We start from the raw sequence: 21,883 nt of genomic DNA, 5'->3' as shown, positions 1-21,883 counted from the left end.
GTCAAAGCAGGGACAAGATCCTGCAGGTTGGAGTTTGGTGAACTCAGAGGTTCACGGAGAAGCCAAGAGAGCCAGAGAGTGCTGGCACTTTGCAAAACCCTTTGGCAGTTTCCATTAAAGCTATATTCATGCATATTCTCTGACCACACAAATCAACTCCTGAATAGATAAGCACCTGTTATGGACCTAACTGCGCCCCGCCCCCCATTTATACCTTGAACCTGCCAAGAGCTCAGAATGTGACTGTTTAAACACGGAATCTTTAAAGAGGTGATTACATTAAAACGAGGTCACAAGGGTGGCCCTGATCCAGTGTGACCGGTGTTCTCATAACAAGAGGAGACGGGGACACAGAGGGACGACCCTGTGGGGACACTGGGAGAAGGCAGCGTCTATAGACCGAGGAGAGCGACCTCAGGAGAAAACGGCAGACACCCTGATCTCAGACCCCCCAGCTCTAGGAGACAGGGGGTGTGACCAGCTCCCCCATCCGTGTTACAGACACGTCTGCACCGTAGAGTTGTTTCACTCCCTAAAATTGCCCTGTGCCCCACCCGTGCCCACCCTCCCCAGGCCCCGGCAACCCCACCCCTTCGTGCTGCCTGCCTAGCTCGGCCTGTGCGTGTGTGCTTTGACTAAGCTATGCGGGCAAGGTACATGCACGCTACTTTCTAAGGCGTATCTTCATTGTATAAATGTTATTTCCAGGTATGTCTGCGAGGATGTTTCTGGATGAGATTATGACGCGTGTTGGTGGCCTCAGCAGAGCAGAGGCACCACCCCCTGCTGAGTGGGCATCCTCCAGTCAGTCATGGACCTGAACTCGAAAGAATGTGAAGGGAGGGAGAATTTGTGTCTTCTGCCTGGGCACTGAGGCTGAGCCCCGGCCTGGGACCCACACCACCAGCCCCTCCCGGGTCCCCAGCCTGCGGATGACAGATCGTGGGACTTCCAGCCTCCATAACTGCATGGTCCAATTCCTCATAGTAAGTCCCTGTCCGTATAGCCGTTCTCATGTTCTTTTTTTTTTTTTTTTTTTTTGAGAGAGAGAATGTGAGCAAGAATGGGGGGGGGGGGGGCAGAGAGAGAGGGAGACCCAGAATCCGAAGCAGGCTCCAGGCTCTGAGCTGTGAGCACAGAGCCTGACTCGGGGCTCGATCTCACAAACAGTGAGATCGTGACCTGAGCCAAGATCAAGATTTGGACGTTTAAGGGGCGCCTGGGTGGCTCAGATGGTTAAGTGCCAGACTCTTGATTTCGGCTCAGGTCGTGATCTCACCTTTGTGAGTTCCAGTCCTGCATTGGACTCTGGGCACGGAGGCTGCCTGGGATTCTGTATTCCCTCTCTCTGCACCCCCACCTCTCCCTCAAAATAAATAAATAAACTTTACAAAAAAAAAAAAGACACTTTTGGACACTTAACTGACTGAGCCACCCAGGCATCCCATTCTCATATTCTTTTTTGTTTTTTTGAACCTTTTTGGCATTTATTTTTGAGAGACAGAAGGAGACAGAGCATGAGTGGGGGAGGGGCAGAGAGAGAGGGAGACACAGAATCTGAAACAGGCTCCAGACTCTGAGCTGTCAGCGCAGAGCCCGACGCGGGGCTCGAACCCACAAGCCATGAGACCATGACCTGAGCTGAAGTTGGACGTTTAACCAACTGAGCCACCCAGGCGCCCGCTGCATTCTCATATTCTTACATGTCTTATGGTTCTGTTTCTTTGGAGAACCCCGACTAATACAAGCTCCCAGGGGCTCCTCCCAGCACCTCCTTCTCTGCTTCCAAGCCCTACTCCTGCAGTGGGACAGACAGGAGGGACAGAGGGCAGGAGGGGCAGGAGGGGCAGGAGGGGCAGTGGGACAGGAGGGACACGAGGAGAGGGGGACAGGAGGGACAGGAAGGGCAGTGGAACAGAAGGGACAGGAGGCCCAGGAGGGACAGGAGGCATGGGCGAGGAGTCTGGCCAACTTGGGAGAAGGAGACGGCTGGATTCCCGGGAGAGGCTTCCTGGGAAGTCCCTGGCCTCCCGGTGCCCCCTCCTGTGTAGCCCCCCCTCCCCACCCCACCCCTAGGCAGCTGGGTGAGTGGTGCTATTTTAAGTCACCCCCCACTTCCTTCCTCACCCCTGTCAGGAGCCCACTTCCTGACTGGGTCTCGCTCGCTCTGTCCTCTCAGGGTGGGGTAAAGATAGACTTGCAAGTTGGGGTGTTTGTAGGGCCCCAGACCCGGAATTTGGGCTTCCCTGTCCATTGCACAAACCAGGAGCGGCCACGTAATTTGCAGATCGCAGTTCAAAATGAGAATACAGGGCCCGTTGTTCAAAAATCAGTAGGAATTTCAAGACAGCAGCCACAGAGCAATAAACCACGAGTGCGATCCTTCGGAGCCTGAGGCTCTGGGCGACTGCACAGGTCCCAGTCCCCCGAAGCTGGTGCCGCCCTGAACATCTGGGGCTCTCCCCACACCTCGTGGCTCCATAAACTTGTATTTATCTACTTTATTGTGGCTAAATACACGTAACCTCAAATTCACCATCTGAACCCTTTCCAAGCGCACAGCTCAGCGGCATCAGGCACACTCACACTGTGGTGCAGCCGCCCCCCACCATCCGTCTCCAGAACTTTCCATCTCCCCAGACCGAGACTCTGTCCCCAGGAAGCACGGACTCCCCTCCCCTTGCCTCACCCCTGGCTCCCACCATCCGCTTTCTGTCTCTGTGGACGGGACTCCTCTGGGGACCCCCTGTGCGTGGGGTCACGCGGGACGTGTCCTTCTCTGTCTGGCTCCTGTCACTGCACACAGTGTCCTCCGGGTCCCTCCACGCGGTGGCAGGTGGCAGGACGTCCTAACTTTCATGGCAGGTGTGTTCCCCGGTTCAAGTCCCTGCTCTCACTCTTGGGCAGATGCCAAGAAGTCTAAACATTAATTAAAAAAAATTTTTTTTTAATGTTTATTTATTTTTGAGAGAGACAGAGAGAGTGTGAGCAGGGGAGGGGCAGAGAGAAGCAGCCTCCAAGGGCAGCCTCCAGGCCCCGAGCAAGCTGTCAGCGCAGAGCCTGACGCGGGACTTGAACTCACGAACCGCGAGATCGTGACCCGAGCTGAAGTCGGACGCTTAACCGACTGAGCCACCCGGGGGCCCCAACATTAATTTTTTTTAATGTTTATTTATTTTTGAGAGAGACAGAGACAGAATGTGAGTGGGTTAGGGGCAGAGGGAGAGGGAGACACAGAATCGGAAGCAGGCCCCAGGCTCCGAGCTGTCAGCACAGAGCCCGAGGCGGGGCTCGAACTCGCGAGCTGTGAGATCATGACCTGAGCCGCAGTCGGGTGCTCAACCGACTGAGCCACCCAGGCGCCCCCCAACATTAATTTTTTTAACGGCCAGTCTTCTTTAAGCCATTTCATTTTATTTCAGCCTCTGCCTGATCATAACAGTGAAACCTATCCTCTGCCAAGCAAGACCCAAACAAACTCAAAAGACACACCAAAGTGCAAAGAACAGAAAACAGCCACCAGAAACCTCATCTCCCTGCACTGCTGGCCGTTCTCATGGCGGCGTGTTTTTCTCAGGGGGGGACCTGTGGGTTCTTCATTTCCCAGACCTTCGACCTTCTCCCTGGAATCCTGTGCCTCCAGGAATCTTCCCCGCTGGTCCCTGCCCACCAGTGTGAAATGCCCCACATGCCGTTTCTGTTCTGGCCACAGCCAGAAACAACACGCATGTTCATCAGGAGGGGATGGGAGTCCCCAAGCGTTGGACCAGCCTGGGGGTTGCACGAGAAGGTTGCGGCTGGGCCAAGGCAGAAGTCACCACCCGTGCAGTGTTGGCTGAAGGCTACTATGTGTGTTTAAGAGTTTTTAAAATGAGGGAGGATCTCTTTGCACCTGCTCACGGGTGCACACAGATGCATAGATTTCCTAGCACAGAAACAGAAGCAACTGAACATTGGCTGCCTTGGGATGGGATCATCCTTGTCCTGGGAGACAGGACCGAAAGCAGGACACTTTATGCGTTGTCTCCCGGACCCTTTATTTTGAACCATGCAAGTATATTTCCTATATAAATGCAAGTAAACATAAAATATTAAAAACAAGCAAACAGGGGCGCCTGGGTGGCTCGGTCGGTTAAGCGTCCGACTTCAGCTCAGGTCAGGATCTTGCGGTTTGTGGGTTCGAGCCCCGCGTCGGGCTCTGTGCTGATGGCTCGGAGCCTGGAGCCTGCTTCGGATTCTGTGTGTCTCTCTCTCTGCCCCTCCCCTGCTTGCTCTCTGTCTGTCTCTCAAAAATAAACATTAAAAAATGTTTTATAAGTAAACAAGCAAACAAATAAAAAACAAATGGATGGACAGCTATGGGCAGAATTAGCCGCCCTCTTTCTGTATTATTTGCTTAGATCCTGAGAAGGAGAATTCTTTTCCTCCCCTCCCACCCTCCCTTCTCTCCTTCCATCAACATTTATTGAGCACTTACTGAATGTTAAAACCTGACTCAGGCACTGGAAATACAACCAGGAACAAAACAGACACAGATACCTTTCCTCGTGGAGCTCACTGGCTAGGTCGATGCTTCTTGAACTTTCTGGGCGATGGACACATTTTCCATCTGTAACATCTGGGAGCTACCAGCTGCCCTGTGGCCCTTGAACACTTGAAATGGGTCCTTGCAACTGAAGAACTGAGTTTTAAATTTTATTTACTTTTTTAGTGTTTATTTTTTATTTTTGAGACACAGAGAGAGAGTGTGTGCACTAGGCACGTGAGCAGGGGAGGGGCAGAGAGAGAGGGAAACAGAGAATCCCAAGCAGACTGCCAGAGCCCAATGCGGGGCTCGATCCCAGGAACCACAAGATCATGACCTGAGCCAAAAATCAAGAGTCAGAGGCTTAACCAACTGAGCCACCCAGGCAGCCCAAATTTTATTTACTTCTAATCGATTCATTAAAAAAAATTTTTTTTAACGTTTATTCATCTTTGAGAGACAGAGAGAGACAGAGTATGAGCGGGGAAGGGGCAGAGAGAGGGAGACACAGAATCAGAAGCAGGCTCCAGGCTGTCAGCACAGAGCCTGACGCAGGGCTTGAACTCACGAACTGTGAGATCATGACCTGAGCTGAAGTTGGAGGCTCAACCGACTGAGCCACCCAGGGACCCCTACTTTTAATCAATTCATTTAAATTTAAATAGCCACATGGGGCTAATAGGTTCCTTATTGGATGGCACGTGGTTGGAATTCAGGGCTCCAGGGTGGGAGCATTTTTAAGACCATTGACTCCTGTGACCCAGGCTGTGTCTCAGGTCAGTAGAGGAGAAGAAGTCCAGGGTCAAGACCGCTTGAGATCTATGCTGGGTGCCGCTCAGATGCTCACAAAAGCCGTCGGATTATCCTCATCCCAAGTGTCATGCATCCACACATTTGTCAGACATCATGGGGGACAGTTGGGGACATGGTGAACAAGAGCCTGGGTCGCTGCCCTAAGGAGCTCATGGAATGTGGGGAAGACGGGATAATCAAGGAAACAACCCCCCAGAATGACCAGAGATCGGGGTGCCTGGGTGGCTCAGTCAGTTGTGGGTCCGGCTCAGGTCATGAGCCCACTGTTCGTGGGATTGAGCCTCACATTGGGCTCTGTGCTGACAGTACAAAGCCTGCTTGGGATTCTCTCTCTCTGACTCTCTCTCTTTCTCTCTCAAAATAAATAAACATAAATAAAAGATCACAAATGGTAAGTTCTATGATGGAAATAAATGAGGCCATGGGATGGCGGTGCCTGTGGTAAGGGCTCTGGCTGGGGGTGGTCAGGGTGGGCTCTCTGAGGAGGTGATGTGTGAGCGAGGCCTGAGGCCTGAAATGAGAAGATGTTGGCTGCGGGGTTATCTGGGGACAGGGCACTGCAAGCAGTAGGTGCTGCTGGTGCAAAGGCCCTGAGGCAGGAACAAACTTGGGAAGGCCAGCATGGCTCGGGCTGAAGGGGTAGGAAAAAATGGGCTGGCGTCTGGACCACCCAGGACCCTTGGGAAGGGAGGAAAATGGAGGTGACCGTCCTGAAACATTGGGAGGTTTATAGCAGTGCTTGTGTCTTTGCAGAGTTTGCTCTGGTCAGTGGGGGAAGCTCACCGAGCTCAGCAGATCTCATTTGGGTAGGAAAGGAGCCTCATCCCCACCTCCTGGGCCCTCCCCACTTTTCACTGGTAACCGCCAGCATTCCCCTTGAGGCATATTGGTGCAGCCCACAGGGAGAGGGGCAGGAGAGGAAGGAGGGCTGGAGAAGGAGGCTGTGGACAAGCCTCTTCCTGCTCAGAGAAGTCACGAGGACATCAAGGAACCTGGCATGGTTGTGACCTTTGGAGTTCAGAGGAACTTGAGCTTGACGGAGGCAGCTGGGCAGGGGCACTGTGGGGCCCCTCTGGACAGCCCCCTGACCCACAGCTGGGGAAGGTGGCCAGAGGAAATCACAGGAAGCCACCCTGGGGAGCCTGGACCCCCAAGCCCAGGAGCCCAGGTCCTCTTCTGGCCCCTGTCCGGAGATCTGGGGCGCTGGGGGAGGGCTGGCTGGGAAGCCCAGAGCTTCAGGCTTATCTCTGTAAACAAAACTGAAGATTAGAGTCCCTGGGGAGAAGAGGGAGCTGGGGCTTGTGGTGGGAGCATTTTTGAGCTGGAAAAGCCCTGCATGCAGGCAGAGGGGGCAGAGTGGAGGCCTGGAAGGGCAGGGCTCTCCAACTAATTCACAATCCTGCCTCCAGGCTGGGCTCTGTTGGCTTCTGCAGACTCTGCCTCTGTCCCTGTCACCTCTTCTGAAGGCTGGACCTGATCACCCTCTCAACAGAGGCTCATCAGTAAACTTTCGCCACGTTCCCCATTTGGCTCCCAACTCTCATCCTTATTCAGCTTCTGTTCCTTCCTTGTTTAATGTTCTGCTCCCTCCCTGCAGCGGGAGCTGAGACTGGACTAGGGCCGGGGCAGGAAGCACTCCCTGAAGGCACAAAGTTTAAGGGACACAAAGAAAAAGCTCAGCTACGAAGACTCAAAGCTTGTGCATTTCTTTCTTTAGAGTAGGCTTGATGTGCAATGTGGGGCTTGACCTCAAGACCCTGAGATTGAGAGTCAAATGTCCCGCTCACTGAGGCAGCCAGGCACCCCAAGGTTCATAGTATTTTTTAAAAATTTTTAAACATTTATTTATTTTTGGACAGAAAGGGAGAGAGTGTGAGCGGAGGAAGGGCAGGGAGAGAGGGAGACACAGAATCCGAAGCAGGCTCCAGGCTCTGAGCTGTCAGCACTGAGCCTGACGCGGGGCTCGAAGAAGCCACAAACCGTGAGATCATGACCTGAACTGAAATCAGATGCTTAACTGACTGAGCCACCCACATAGTATTTTAATCCAATATTTTAAAAGCTGAAACTAGGGGCACCTGGGTGGCTCAGTCGGTTGAGCGATGACTTGGGCTCAGGTCATGATCTCACGGTTCGTGGGTTCAGGCCCCTAGTCCGGCTCCTTGCTGACAGTGCAGAGCCTGCTTGGGATTCTCTCTCTGTGTGTCCCTCCCCTGCTTGTGCTCACTCTCTCTCTTTCAAAATAAATAAATACACTTAAAACAGTATAAAAATAAAAAAATAAAAAGCTGAAACGAATGCAAAATAATCCACGATGGACAAAATATTAAGATTTTTAAAAAGGTAGGACCAGACCCTGCACTAGCATGACCTTGCCTCGCCGTCCTCACCCTGTCAGGGTCCTGGCTCTAGTAAAATTTTATTTTTTGATAGTCCGTTACTATTTTTATCTTGATTACAGAGTTTCCTGGCGCCTCTGTAAATTTCGTTCCGAAGCGAGTGCCTCACTCGCCTCACTCTACTCCTGGCCCCGGAATGAGTGAAAGAACGAATGAATGGCCGTGTCTCTGCGGAAAACCTGGGCTGCAACCCTTAACTCCGCCCCGCGCACCCTGCCACGCCCGCCCACGGCAGCCGAACCCGCCCACCCCACCATGCCCCGCCCCACCAGCGAGCCAGGCCCGCCCCCAAGCCCACATCCACCAACCACAACTAGGCCCCGCCTACTCCACGCTCGCCCCCGCCTCCAAGCCCGCCCCCCGGCCCCCGGACGCCTGCAGCGCCAGCGCCTGTCCGCAGCCCCTCGGCCCCCGCGCGTACCTTGCGTCACTTCCGGGGCGGTGGCGGGATCGAGGCTCATTTCCGCCTGTGGGGGTGCGGCGGCGGCGGCGGCGCAGGAGGCCGGGCCGGGGTGCCGAGGGACCGACGGACGCACGGGCGGCGGCCGGGAGCCATGGAGCGCGGCCCCGGGGCCGGGGGGCGCGGGCCGCGGCGGTGAGTGCCGAGCAGGGGCGAGCGCGGCGGCGCGGGGAGACCTCGGTGCCGCCCGCGGCCGTTTGGGGAGCTGGGCCTGCCCGCGAGGCCGGGACAGCCGGGTGGGACGCCCCCGAGACCCCTCACTGCTGGGGAGGCCGCGGTCCCGGCTGTAGGACCCGTCGACCAGGGACCGGGACCGCGGGCCAACGTGGCGACCCCGGCAGAGTCCTGGCCCCCGGTCGTTTGAGGTCTCGGATGTGGGGTGAGCGCCCACCCCTCTGGGGACGCGGCCCCCGCCTCCGGGCCGGGGCCGTCCAAGTCGCGGACTCTACCTAGTTTCCCGCCCCAGCCCGACACCCGGGCCCGCCGCAGCATCCCTTAGCTGAGTCCTCCTTCCTAAACGTCTCCCGGACGCCTGTACCCCTTCGCGGGCGTCCTCTGGCCGCCTGGGACACCGGGGTAGACTTCCCGGTCTTCACTCCAGTTTGATCTCCAGGTTGCAGCCAGGGGACGTACCGCAGCCCCTAACCCGTGGTGCCCGTCCATGCTCCGCCCAGGACTCCAGGGCTCCAGGGCTCCCCGTTTCCTCCAGGATGAAGTCCAAACTCTGCAGCAGGGCTCACGGGCGCGGCCTGACCCAGCCTGACCCAGCCCTGGCTCCCTCTGGGACCCCTCTGCTCACCTCTTCCTCCCAGCGTCCGCTCGACAGGGAGATCTGCAGTTCCTGGAACTCGCCGTCACTTCTGGGGTTTTGCAGTGCCCTGTTCCTTGCCACTCGGTCACTTTCTGTGCACCTCTCAGACTGCACCTTACTCCAGGCAGCTTTCCCACCCCGACTGGCTGGGTGAGGTGCCGCCAGGCCGAGCGTATTTAGGTCATTCTCGAGTATCGCGGTTGTTTGTTTCCTCGTTGGTGCTCAGAACACCGGCAGCCCTTACGGGGCCTGGCGGCAGAGTGCCCAGTCCGCGCTCGTGGACCGAATTGCCCCGCTCGCAGGGCATGCCTAGGGACACTCATAAATGTCGCACGGGAGGCCCCAGGCGTTCATGGCCTAAGAAAAGACCGTCCTCCTTCCCTGTCAAAGCCGGCACACTGTAGCTTCCCTCTTTTCTCTTTACCTCTTGTCACTTGCTCTCTTGTTCAGCCAGGGTTCACTGGATAAGAACAGATAGCTGTCCTGCCCTCATGGGGTTTCTCTTTGATTGCTGTCGGGGGTGGTCAGACAGGTAAATACAAGCTGTGGCAGGTGCTGTGGGGACAGACTGGAACCAGGAGAGCTTGTGGCATCTTCCCGTGGTTTGGAAGGCCTCTCCAGGGGCGCTGGAAGGTTGATCTGAAGGGTGGGCAGGACAGGGGGCAAGGGCTGGCCAGTGGAGATTGGGGGAGGGGGTCCCTGGCTGGGCAACTGCCTGGGCTCTGGCTTGTCTGGGGAGATCGAGCGGGAGTGAGGCCGCAGAGGTGGGCCCTGGCAGGCTGTGGCAAGGCTTCAGTTTCTACCTGGAAGTGGCAGGAGGCCAGAGCGTGTCCAGAAAAAGGGTGTGCTTTCTTATCTTAGGTTTGTGCCGGGAGAGGGATTCTGTGGCTGCTGGGGGAGAGTGCGGGCGGGCGATGAACGGGACGGCACAGCCGTCCAGGTGCAAGGTGGTGGCTGCGTGGACCGGGCGTTGGTTGGATGGAGACCCATCAGGCCCCGGCAGACGGGGGAGCGAAGGATGGCATGCTGTGTCTCTGGCTCGGGCAGTGGGGCTTCTCCACCTTGGTGTGCCCCTTCATTTCCGGGGTTGCGGGGGGCTCCCGCCTGCCCACGGACTCTCAGCCAGGCCTTCTCTCAAAAGCAGTCTTTGCTGTGCTGCCCCGGCTCCAGACCCTCTAAGCTTCCCCAGCACCAGGGCAGTGTTGCTGTTCGGGCCTGGATCTGAGAAGACATTGAAGCCGCCTGGGCTGGGTTGACTGGTTGACACTTGGGGACGGATAAGTCCCTTGGGGTAATGGGGGAGGACATCCTGTGCTCTGGAGAGCATCCATCAGCATCTCTGGCCCCCACCCACTCAGGAATGGGAACACCCTTCCCCGCTTGCCACAACCCAAAGTGTCCCCAGGAGTTGGCAGGTGTCCTGGGGACAAACTCCTACCTGGGAACAGGTACGATGGACTCTTTCCTCCAAAGGATGCTTGCACGTAAAGTGTGCGTCCCGCCTGCGAGTTCAGGGACCCTGGAAGCTGCCTGGTGTCCCCTCCTGGTGTCCCCACCTGGGCCCTCCCACTCCCTCCTGTGTGCCCAGACTCTGGGCAAACTCAGGCTGTGGCTCTCTCCTGACCTTGGCACCAGATCACAGGCCCAGAGGGAGCACGTGTGTCTCTGGGCCTCAGCCTGCTCTGGTCCGCTCTGAATCTGTGTGTCCCCGGCCCGGGGGGTTTTGAAATGCCACGGCCCCAAAACCGCGTGTGCCAAGGTGCTGTGCTGCTGAAAGTGAGTTGTGAGTGTTCCAGTCTGTAAGGAAAAGCCTAGTAAGTGGTTATTTTCTCAAGGCTTTGTATTTCTTACAGTCTCTGTTGGCAACTCCCTGTGGGACTGTTAGTGATTTAGCTGTAGTCTGTGACTTACTGTGCCGCCTCTGAGCCACACCCCCCCGTCCCCCACCTACTTCTCGCTAAGTCCCCGTGGGAGGCAGTGTTGTCTTCCCCAGTAGGTGAGGAAACTGAGGCCCAGGGAAGGAAGGAGCCTTGCCCAAGGTCACAGAGCCCTCCGTTGAGCTGGAGAAGGAAGCCATTCGGGCTCCAGTGCCCCCCTCCCCCGCAGCCTGGCCCCAGCACAGGGCCCAGCCATTGTCCGAGCTCAGTAGGCCTTCCCAGCCTCTAGATGTATCCTGCTTTTGTTACCAGAGCCTTTGTTTCTTGTATTTCCTCTGCCTGGGCTCCACTGTCTCTGGACGTTGCAGTCCTGCCCCTCGAGGCCCGGCCCCTGTGAGCATGCTCTTACGTCCGAGTTCCTTCAGTTGGCAGTCTGTCCTTGCCTTGGCTGCGGTGTGTCACCTGGGGTTGGTGGCAGATGAATCCTTGAAGGATGGCCTGGAGATGGGCTGGGGGGGTGGGGGAGTCTGGGCCGGCTGTGTGAACAGGGGCGTAGGGAGAGCACCGGGGTCTCTCTGCGCCCAGAGCAGGGGCTGTGTGGGGGAGAGCTGGCGTGAGCCAGGGGTCTGATTGCCCAGTACAGCCTGCTGGCCGAGGCTGGGCTGACTGGGGGGGCTTACCTGGCAAGAGTTGGTGACTGCGTGCTGAGAAAGGGTGCAGCAGGTGGTGGTCCGGTTAGCTTTGGGTCCCACAAGGGGCATATGGGGGGTACGTGGTCCCTGTGGATGACGAGCTGGGCCCCCAGGCCCATGGGGCGGAGAGCAGACCAGTTTGAGTGGGAGAGGGTGGACTGGGCTGCGGGGAAGGCCGAGAGGCTCGGTACGGACAAGATCGGGTCACTGTGTCCTAGCGGAACCCTGAGGGAACCCCGTTTCTCGCTTCCCCCCCTCCCCAGGGTTTCCCTCTGCAGGACGTGGAGACGCAAGGCTGCGAGGCTCCCGAGGGCTCGGCTTGGACCACGATGGGGCTGGGCTGCAGCCTCCTAAGGGGGCTCTCGTCTGGGGCAGTGGCTGGGGGCTGCCCTGAGCCCTGCCCGCGTCTCAGAGCACCCCCACCCCTCCCCTGCCAAGTGAGGCCCGCCCTGGGGCCCGGCGCCCGCCATGAACGGCCTGTCAGTGAGCGAGCTCTGCTGCCTTTTCTGCTGCCCACCCTGCCCCGGCCGCATCGCTGCCAAGCTCGCCTTCCTGCCGCCGGAGCCTACCTACTCGCTGGTGCCCGAGCCCGAGCCGGGGCCCGGTGGAGCTGGGGCCGCCCCCTCGGGGGCCCTGCGGGCCTCCGCCGGCAGCCCGGGGCGCTGGAAGCTCCACCTGATGGAGCGTGCTGATTTCCAATACAGCCAGCGCGAGCTGGACACCATCGAGGTCTTCCTGACCAAGAGCAGCCGGGGCAACCGCGTCTCCTGCATGTACGTGCGCTGCGCGCCCGGCGCCAGGTGAGCGTCACGGAAGGACGGCACGGGGTCCGGACAGTGCCCGGAGGGAGGCCCGAGAGGTTCCCGGTGCAGAAGCAGAATGTGTCCCGTCCTCGGGCCCCTGGCGTCCTGCCGGAGGCCGTTCCCCGCGGGCCGGAGCCGGGGCGAAAGCCCGTCAGGCGGCGCGGGTGCCCTGGGGATTCTTGTTGCCAAAGGGGTGGCAAATGGGATCCACCAAGAGCAGGCCACGTGGGACTGCCTGGGCCCTTACTGCCGAGTGCCCTGCCACGTGCAGCCCCAGCCCCGTCATGGAGGAGTACCCTGGGGCCGGGGGGGGGGGGGGGGGGGGGGGGGTCCTGAGTGGCCTTGTCGCACCTGCCTGACAAGGAGCCGCCTGCGTCAGGGTCTCCGTGCTCACCTGCCCAGGAAAGGGCTCCTGGGTGCTTGGTGCTCAGTGAGGACTTGACATCTGCTTCAGGGCCAGGGCACTTGAGGCCTGGCAGGTGGCTCAGGCCAAGTCTGCCTCCTCATTTAGAGTGTCCTTGAAGCCTGGAGGCACAGCTCTTCCTTGAGTACAGCGGGACAGCGGGAAAGAGGTGGGGCCCTTCAGGTGTCTCTGCCTTTAGACAGGGCGGGGTCTGAGTCCAGATCTGAGTTCAAAGGGCAAGCTTTTACCTTTTAGCTAGGCTGGGGCCCAGGGGTGCTGGAGGAAGAAGACTGTAGGAGTGCGTTGGCCAGGATCCAGCCTGTCGGGGTGACCTGGGGCAGGTCCTGATGGCCAGCAGCATTGTAGGGCGGAAATGAGTTTTGGGTCATGTTCTGTAGGAGGGGAAGAGATGGTGTGAACAGGGATTGATCTGGTTCGTTTGTGGGGGCAAGGGTGGGGGCCAGCTGTCGAGAGGAGCAGCCGCTGTCTCATTCTCTGGAAGGTTCCAAGCAGCGGGCACACGTGCATGCCATCCTTGGGCTGTCAGAGTCCCTCTAAAAGGAGTGATTCCAGAGGAGAGAGCTGCTGTCCCCAGGCAATAGAGGTGCGGCGGTCACTGACTTGCCGAGCTGTGGGTCCACCCTGTGCTGAGGCCATGGCCAGCAGTCCCCTTTCACTGAGGGGAAGCCCTCATGGCCAGAGGAGCCAGGCCACTTTGTGGCAGAGGCGGCCTCTCTCCCGCCTTAGTGCTCTCGTCCACGGGGCGGCTGGGAGCCTCCCTTGCCCTCTGACCTGCCCCCGCCCCCCCGCCCCGACCCCCCAGGTACACGGTTCTCTTCTCGCACGGCAACGCGGTGGACCTGGGCCAGATGAGCAGCTTCTACATCGGCCTGGGCTCACGCATCAACTGCAACATCTTTTCCTACGACTACTCTGGCTACGGCGTGAGCTCGGGCAAGCCCTCCGAGAAGAACCTGTATGCCGACATCGACGCCGCCTGGCAGGCGCTGCGCACCAGGTGAGCTGTGTGTTGGGAGTAGCGGGTGAGCACCCAGGGCCTCAGGCCGGCCTCCCTGGGGAGGCCCTGGTGGGTGGTCCTCAGGAGAGGGCCATCGGCGGCCACACTGGGCGGCAGGGTGAGGTCTGACGTGTGTCCCCTTGGTGTGGCGACAGGCATGCTGGTGTGCGGGGAGGTGGGGCGGGCAGTCTTCAGATCTGCCCTCCCCTCCCGGGAACCCCTTGTCCGGCAGGGGTATAGATGGGCTGTACCTAGGGGAGTGGGGGCTCTGCCTGCAGGGGTGGATAGAGGACCTGGGCCCAGGAGGTGGGCTGTGTGGGCTCTGAGAAAATACTCAGAGTCCTGGGGCCAGGGAGCATTTGGGGTGCAGGGAGGAGTAGGGCTGCTCTGTCATGGTTCTCAGGGCTGACCCATGAGGCATGCATGGCCATTGACGGTGGCCTCCTCCTCGGGGCAGGGCTCCTCTGGGCCTAGAGGGTTCTGAAGAGTTCCAGAAGGTTCTGTCAGGCAGTTTGGTGTCCAGCACAGCATCCGGGGGCCGGTGGGAGGCTAGCAAGCAGAGGCACATACCTCTGTGCTTGACTCAGGGCCACCAGGGCATTGGCCAAGCCCCCTTCCCTGGACCCCCCCCCCCCCCAATCCTGTTTATTTAGATCCCAGACAGCCCCCTTCCTCTCTCACTGAAGCTCATTTGCTTGGTCTCTGAGCCCAGAGATTCCTCTGGAAGGAGGCCACCCTGACTCTGGCCTTCCCAGACACGGGGCCCTATCCATTGCCTTCTTGGGGCTGCCCCATCTCAGCCCTGCCTGCCCGACCTGCCACTCCCCTCCCTCCCTCCCCCCCCCCATTCCTGCAGGGACCAAAGTCAGCTTGGCCTGGGGAGGTGGGGACCCTGGTTGCCCAAGTGATGCACCAGGCAGTTCCTGCTGCAGGCCCCAGGAGTGGGGTCCCCTGGCACAGCCCTGGCACTGGGGACCAAGCGTGGGCAGCGTGCTGCAGGTACGTGCTGTCCTCGGCTTCCTCAGTCCCTTGTGCTGCTCCTGCTGGCGGTGCTGGTCCTCAGTCCCTTGTGCTGCTCCTGCTGGCGGTGCTGGTCCTCAGTCCCTTGTGCTGCTCCTGCTGGCGGTGCTGGTCCTCAGTCCCTTGTGCTGCTCCTGCTGGCGGTGCTGGTCCTCAGTCCCTTGTGCTGCTCCTGCTGGCGGTGCTGGTCCTCAGTCCCTTGTGCTGCTCCTGCTGCTGGTGCTGGTCCTCAGTCCCTTGTGCTGCTCCTGCTGGCGGTGCTGGTCCTCAGTCCCTTGTGCTGCGCCTGCTGGCTGCTGGTGGCTGGCAGAACCACCCTGCACTGTGGTGTGAGGGATCTGAGCTCTGTCCATCCAACCCATCTGTCCTGCGGCCAGCACTGTCCTCCAGAGACCTGATCCCGCAGAGAGAGAATCAGGAGGAGGGCAGGAGGCTTGGGCCCCACTGGTGACCAGGGGCTGGGGAGGCCTGGGGAAGATTTGCTTCTCCGTCTGCCTCTCGTGTGTCCGAGTGTTAGGGCTGGACCGGCTGGTGCTCGGTGCAGTGGTAGCTTCCGTGTCCGGGGAGCAGGCTGAGGAGGAGCGGCGGGGTGGTAGGCAGAAGGCCACGTGGCATTCCCGAAGCTCAGGGCCAGGCGATTGTTAACCTGGAAGGCCGCCGGGACGGAGACAGGTGTGGATGGCCCCTGGGTGGACAGGGAGGTGGACTCTTGCTGCCTGGGTGGGCTGCACAGGTGAGATGTAGCAGAGGGGTGTTCCCTTGGTGTGTCGGGGTCCAGGTCTGTGGAGGCCTCGTACCTGGGGAGGGTGGCTAGTGGGTCCCCAGGCAGGTGGGAACGGGCGTTCGGAGGCTGTGGAGTTGGCTTGGGGCTGGATCAGCTGTGCTGGGGGTGGAGGGTGAGACTCTCGGGGGTGGCGGCAGGGTGGGGGAAGAGGCTGGGGCCTGGACGCGGGAGCTGGTGCTGAGGAGGCTCGGGACCCGGCCACGCTGTAGGGAAGGTGCCCCGGGAAGGAGGTGGTGCCCAGCAGCCTGCAGGAGACACCCTTCTTGCTCTGCCCGTGTTGTGACGAGGTGGACGTGCCGACACCAAGGGGCTGCAAACGGGCCGATAAGTCAGGGGGCATGACTGCCATGATTTCCCGTGGCTAAGGGATGGGCGAGGAACGCCCGGAGGGACCTGTTCCCTATGTGCTACTGGGAACTGGGTGTGTCCCTGGGCAAGTGTGTTTGTGGGGGGGGTAGGTGTTGGGGGGTGGAGAGCAGGAGAGGCCTCAGGGCCTGCCCTGCCCCCAGGAGCCCAGGCGTGGCCTTGGGGCCCTCACCAAGGGCACTCGGCATGTGTGATCCAAATTGGTACTGTTGGTGAGGCAGGGTTAGGGCCACCTGTCTGCACACCTACCCAGGCCCTACTTTCCTACTGAGCAGACTTGTTCATTAATGGGTCAGGGGTGGGGGGTAGGGGGCTTGTCACTGGGCCCAACCCTACTGCTTGGAGGCTGTGCAGGAAGGTTGGAGGGGGGACTGCCCCAGGAGGGCACGCGGTGGGGGGGGGGGGGGGCGCGGTGCGCGCGCGCATGCAGCTCACTCGCCCAGGCTGCTGCTGGCCGCGGCTGACCCTGCCCCACTGCCAGGTACGGCATCAGCCCGGACAGCATCGTCCTGTATGGGCAGAGCATCGGCACGGTGCCCACCGTGGACCTGGCCTCTCGCTACGAGTGCGCTGCAGTGGTGCTGCACTCGCCGCTCACCTCAGGCATGCGCGTTGCCTTCCCTGACACCAAGAAGACCTACTGCTTCGATGCGTTCCCCAAGTGAGAGAGGGGAGGGTGGGGGGGCGGGGCGGGCGGCCGGGGGTGGGGCTTCGGCGGGGCGGGCGCTGCTCCCAGACTTGACGCGCCCTGCCCTACAGCATCGAGAAGGTGTCCAAGATCACGTCACCGGTGCTCATCATCCACGGCACGGAGGACGAAGTAATCGACTTCTCCCACGGGCTGGCGCTCTATGAGCGCTGCCCCAAGGCCGTGGAGCCGCTGTGGGTGGAGGGCGCCGGGCACAACGACATCGAGCTCTACAGCCAGTACTTGGAGCGCCTGCGCCGCTTCATCTCCCAGGAGCTGCCCAGCCAGCGCGCCTAGCCTAGCCGGGAGCCGCCTAGCCTAGCCGGGAGCCGCACCGGGACTTCAGCAATAAGGCGGCGCCTGGACCTTGCCCCCGCCCCGGCCCGGGGGCTGCATGTGAACCCTCGGGCACCCCGGTCCTCCGAGGCAGCTGGAGGGTTAGGGGGCCGGGACCTGCCCCGGCCCAGGGGCCGTGGACGATGTACAGGCGCAGAGCTACGCTCTCCTTTCCTTTTGGAAGCAAAAAGAAGGAAAAACGTGAACACGAATTAAAGATTTAAAATTTTAGGATTCCTCTCCCTTTCGTGGTTCGTGCGCGCTCTCCCAGGGCCCAGCGAGTTGGAAGAGGGAGCTGGGCTTCGCCCCTAAACTTCCAGGACATTTCGGCACAAATGCAGAGGTCAAGCCACTGCCACTGTGGAAGAGGCGTTGGGCTTTGAGGCCCAGCCGAGGCACCCCTTGAGGCTCCTGGTTGCTTGGGTGGTGATGGAGGGGTAAGGCAGCATTTGAACCCGGGACCCGTGCCTGCCTTCTCCTGTGCGCCTCCTGGGAGGGTGGTGGGCTCCCAGCATACCAGGGGTGGCAACAGTGGGTCTGAGGTCAGCCTGTTCTGGGGCCCCGGTAAGGTCACCCGTTCCCATGTAGTAGAAGAGGATGTTGAGGTCTGGGAGATACAGTGCAACCTCAGGGCTGCCCTAATTGTCCCGCCCATTCTAGGTGTCCCCTATAACCCCCCCCCCCCTCGTTCCCCGTTCCCGGACCCCCACAGAGAGCCCCAGTAGGGGCTCTCCAGGAAACGGGGCTAGGGCTGGGGCCATCAGAGCTATGTCCTCCTGGGGTGTCATTGAATGCAGGGCTAAGCCAGGGTCTCCCTGGACCTCAGCTAGAGGCCCACTCACCACCAGCTCCTGGAGTGCCCTCTGCGCCACCCTAGAGCGGGAAGGCCCTCGGAGACGAGTGGCCTGTCATTCCTGGCAGCTCAGCGTGTGTTGCGGCACCAGGCGGTGGCGAGGCCAGGACCCAGAGCTGCTTCCACATTGCCCTAGTCCGGGGCTTCGTGGGTTTCGCGGCCCCTTTAAGGGCGGGGGGGAGGTGCTTCGGTCCAGGGGCGGGGCGACGCCGAGAGGGGTGTGGCCAGGGCGGAAACGGAAGAGGCGGCTTTCGCGCGCTCGGCGGCGTCGGCGGCGGCGGCGGCCGGATCCCGGAGGAGGTGGCGGCGTCGGTGGTAAGTGGCGGCGGCTCGGACCCCGGCAGCCCGCCCGGCTCCCGCGTCCTCCTGCGCGCCTCGTCTTCCCCACGCGCGGAGCGGGCGTGTCCGGGGCCAGCGGAATGGACGCCGAGCGGGGCCGCGCGCCTGTGGGACTCGGGGCTCGGGGTGCTCAGAGCGCGCAGGCTGCTGCCACCGTGGCGGGGTGACCGGCCGCCGACGGCGCGAGGGGTCCCCCCCCACCCCCTTCAGGCTAGTCTCGGGGCCCACCCTGCCGGTGGAGCCCAGGCCCGGCCCTCTTGCTGGGAGTCTAGTGTCATTTGTGATAAGAAGGGACGCCTACAAGCAAAACTGGACGTGAGATGTGTCCTCGGTGGAGTAGTCTAGGGGCCCAGCTCTCCTCCGCCCTTCCCACCACAGGGCCTTTGCTCGGGTTGGTCTTTGTGACTGATAATGCCCTCACTACGTCCCGGCTTCGTGCGGATGGCCCCAGCATGGCTAATGTTTCTTGCTACAGTATTTCTTCCCCAAAGTGCATCCGTCCCCTCGTGCTCCCCCACCCCCACCCCGAGGTGCTGCACTTGTCACAGAGCATGTTGTCTTTTGATCCCATCAGAATGCAAACTCCCTGAGAGTCCGGGATCCCCAAACGCATCAAGTTGAAAGCCATTTGCTTAGAATTGGAACAAGAATGTTTTCAGATACACAGAGTAAAAAATTTGGAGTTCGTAACGGTGTTGGGTGAAAACTTGGCCTCCTTCCGACCCCTGACCTCCAAGACCTGGCTCCCCTTTCCTGGGGCAGTTTCTTATATGTTAACACAGAAAATCTGTGTTTGTACATCCAGTGTATTTATACAAAACTCTGCTCACTGTACATGGGATCCTGTTACTCAGCATAGCTTGGAGAGCATTGTTTGTGTTCTGACGTAGAGATCTAGGTCGTTTGTTTGCATTGAAGCACCATATTGTGTTAGTCCTATGATTGGGTAGAAATTTAGGTTCTTTCTAGTCTTTTTGTAATAAGCAATGCTAGATTGATTATCCTTGTACAAAAGTCTTTGTACCCAAGTAGGAATGTTTTTGTAGGCTAAATTCTCTAGTGCAGGAGTGCTAGGTCAAAGGGCTTTCGCACGTCTCTAAATGCCTGTGTGATCTCTCAACAGGTCATACCAAATTGCCTCCCACCACCAAAGGAGGGGCCTGGGGTCCTGCACCGCCGATGCTTGAGTTTGCAGATCTGGTAGGCGTAAAATAGCATTTTTTTATTTTTATTTTTTTACATTTATTTATTTTTTTTGATAGAGCAAGACAGAATGTGAGCGGGGGAGGGGCAGAGGAGAGAGGGAGACACAGGATCCGAAGCAGGTTTCAGGCCCTGAGCTGTCAGCACAGAGCCCGACCTGGGGCTGGAACCCACGGACTGTGAGCTATGACCTGAGCTGAACTCGGACACTTAACTGACACCCACCCAGGCGCCCCAAAGTAGTATTTCATCGTAGCTTTGTTTGGGTTTCCTAGAAGTATAATCAAACATCTCAATGGTTTTGTCAGATTTATTTTTATGTTATTTCTACCTCTAATATAGTCATCTCAAAACTGGAAAGTCTGTACATATAAACATGTATATATTTATTTATTTTTAATTTTTTTAATGTTTATTTTTGAGAGAGAATGAGCAGGGGAGAAGCAGAGAGAGAGGGAGACACAGAATCTGAAGCAGGGTCCAGGGTCTGAGCTGTGAGCACAAAGCCCGACGTGGGGCTCAAACCCCCAAACCATGAGATCATGACCTGAGCCGGAGCCAGATGCTTAAACCGACTGAGCCACCGAGGCGCCCCAACATGTATATGTTTAAAACCCATGTGTATTTTATATTCTTCAACCATTTTTCCATTGGGTCGGTGGTGTTATTGTTTTCTAAGAGCACTTTACATATGAAGGAAATTAGCCTATTTCCTGTTTAAAGGTTTTTTTCCCCCTCAATCTGTAATTTGTTTTTGACTCGGACTGTGTTTTTTCCTTTGATTTCTAAAAAATTAATAGTCATTTGGCCAAGCATTTGAAACCATTATTAGTCATTACTAGTTTTTTTTCATTTATGGCTCCTTCATTTTGTGTCATGCTCAGAAATACCTTCTCTACTCCAAGATGATAAAACATTGGATGTATTTTTCTCGAAATGTAATGGTTTCTTTTTTAAATATAGATTTAAATTTTTGGTGTAATTTTGGAAAGTGCTTCTGGGAAGGAGTGCGGTGGGAACCAGCAACGTGTTCCCCCCCACCCCCAAAATCGTTCACCCCAAGTCCATTTCTGGCAGAGGCCACTCCCGACCCTACTGAAGTGTTGCCTTTTTTTAAAGTTTTTTTTTTTTTTTAATGTTTATTTATTTTTGACACAGAGAGAGAGAGACAGGGCATGAGTGGGGGAAGTGTTGCCTTTATCGTACGAGTGTGAGTGGTCTGTCCCCGGACTCTGTATTGTCGCAGTTCTCCGAACTCCACTGCCTTCTTTACTGAGGGTCCCAAGACCCCGCCTCCCCTCGTTCAAGTCCAGGGAGGACTCTCCTAGAAAGGACTCTGAAAGCTTCAGTGTTTGCCCCCCCCCCCCCCCCCCCCCCGGGGCCATGCACAGGGCACAGTGGTGACCTGGGTTGAGGCAGGTGGCTGTTCTCAGTCTGACTTGAATAGCACCGGCCCTTGGGGAGTGCTCACCCTGCTTTTCTCCCCGGGTCCTGCCCATTGCTCGGAAGGGATAAACTAAGGCAGGCCTCTGTGGCCCCCGGGCTCCGCTGTCTCCTCTTTCCATGTGGAGCCCTGGGAAGGCTCACCCTCAGCCTCTAGACTGGGGGTGGGGGGGTGGGGGAGTTGGGGAGGGGTTGGGCCATGCGGAGCGGTGATGGGGGGAAGCCTGTGGTACATTCCAGGATGCGCCCCCCCTTCCTTTCTGCTTGGTATGGCCCATGGGCCAGGCTGCCTGGGAGAAGGGCCAACTTTCGGTTCTCCATTTTGTGGATTTTCCAGAACACATGTGTGCACACCCGGCGGCAGCCTTCCCCTGCTGCCCGGCAGGTCCCTTAGCGCGCACCCCGGCAGGGCGCCGCGCGGCTCCCCGGCACCTTTGGTCCCCCCCGAGACACCTGACCCGGCACACCTCAGACGCGGGCCCCTGGGTCGCATGGCCTGGGCTCGCCCCGGGGCCCGGAGACCCCGGGGCCCACAGCCTGCGTGGGGGGTGACAGACACAGCTGCCTCGCCGGGCGCGGGCCCCTTTCGAGGGGCGGGTCTGGGGCGGTGTGGGTGCCGCTCGCCCCGGCCGTGGAGCCCAGACCGGACTTCGTGCGGGGTCCCCAGCACCCGAGGGCCGGTCCGTCCAACCTCTCCTTGCCTCTGGCGACCCTGCTTCCCCGCGTCATCGCAAGGGAGATGGTGGAAGCCCGGCTGCGGCTGCTTTCTGTCTCCGCCCATCTCCGTGTGAACTGCGGGGGAGGGGGGGGCGGGGGGGGGGCAGGATTCCGGCAGAGCCCCCCCCCCCCCCCCCCCCCCCCCCCCCCCCCCCCCCCCGTTCCCTCCAGACAGTGGCCGGCTGCTGGAAGAGCACTTGCCCAGCAGGGCCCGGACCGGAGACGGGGCCTCTGGTGGTGCCCCTACTGAGCGCCCCGATCCGAGGCCTGGGCGCTCCTGCGGGGCGGGTTACCCGTCGGGGTGCGGGACCCACCTGGGAGCTGGGGGGCCCC

General features: G+C 59.1%; 1 protein-coding gene across 1 annotated transcript; it reads left to right on the top strand.

The window, feature by feature from the left end:
• Window positions 1–8,199: 8,199 nt before the first annotated feature.
• On the top strand, window positions 8,200–17,226 carry ABHD17A (abhydrolase domain containing 17A, depalmitoylase). Its single transcript, XM_042927815.1, has 5 exons — window positions 8,200–8,332; window positions 11,841–12,377; window positions 13,607–13,801; window positions 16,453–16,632; window positions 16,731–17,226. The coding sequence occupies exons 2-5, from the start codon at window positions 12,046–12,048 to the stop codon at window positions 16,954–16,956; spliced, it is 933 nt and encodes a 310-aa protein (XP_042783749.1). The 5' UTR covers window positions 8,200–8,332; window positions 11,841–12,045; the 3' UTR covers window positions 16,957–17,226.
• The last annotated feature ends 4,657 nt before the right edge of the window (window positions 17,227–21,883 follow it).

This window comes from Panthera leo, chromosome A2 (genome assembly GCF_018350215.1).
Source record: "Panthera leo isolate Ple1 chromosome A2, P.leo_Ple1_pat1.1, whole genome shotgun sequence".
NCBI lineage: Eukaryota > Metazoa > Chordata > Mammalia > Carnivora > Felidae > Panthera > Panthera leo.
Note: the sequence above shows the minus strand (reverse complement) of the source record. Positions and strands in the feature narration are given on the sequence as shown.

Excerpts from the sequence above, each read along its gene's own strand:
- ABHD17A (XM_042927815.1), top strand. The coding sequence starts at position 12,046 with ATGAACGGCCTGTCAGTGAGCGAGCTCTGCTGCCTTTTCTGCTGCCCA. Across the intron at positions 13,802-16,452 it reads TGGCAGGCGCTGCGCACCAG|GTACGGCATCAGCCCGGACA; the intron begins GTGAGCTGTGTG and ends CCCCACTGCCAG. Across the intron at positions 16,633-16,730 it reads TGCTTCGATGCGTTCCCCAA|CATCGAGAAGGTGTCCAAGA; the intron begins GTGAGAGAGGGG and ends CCTGCCCTACAG.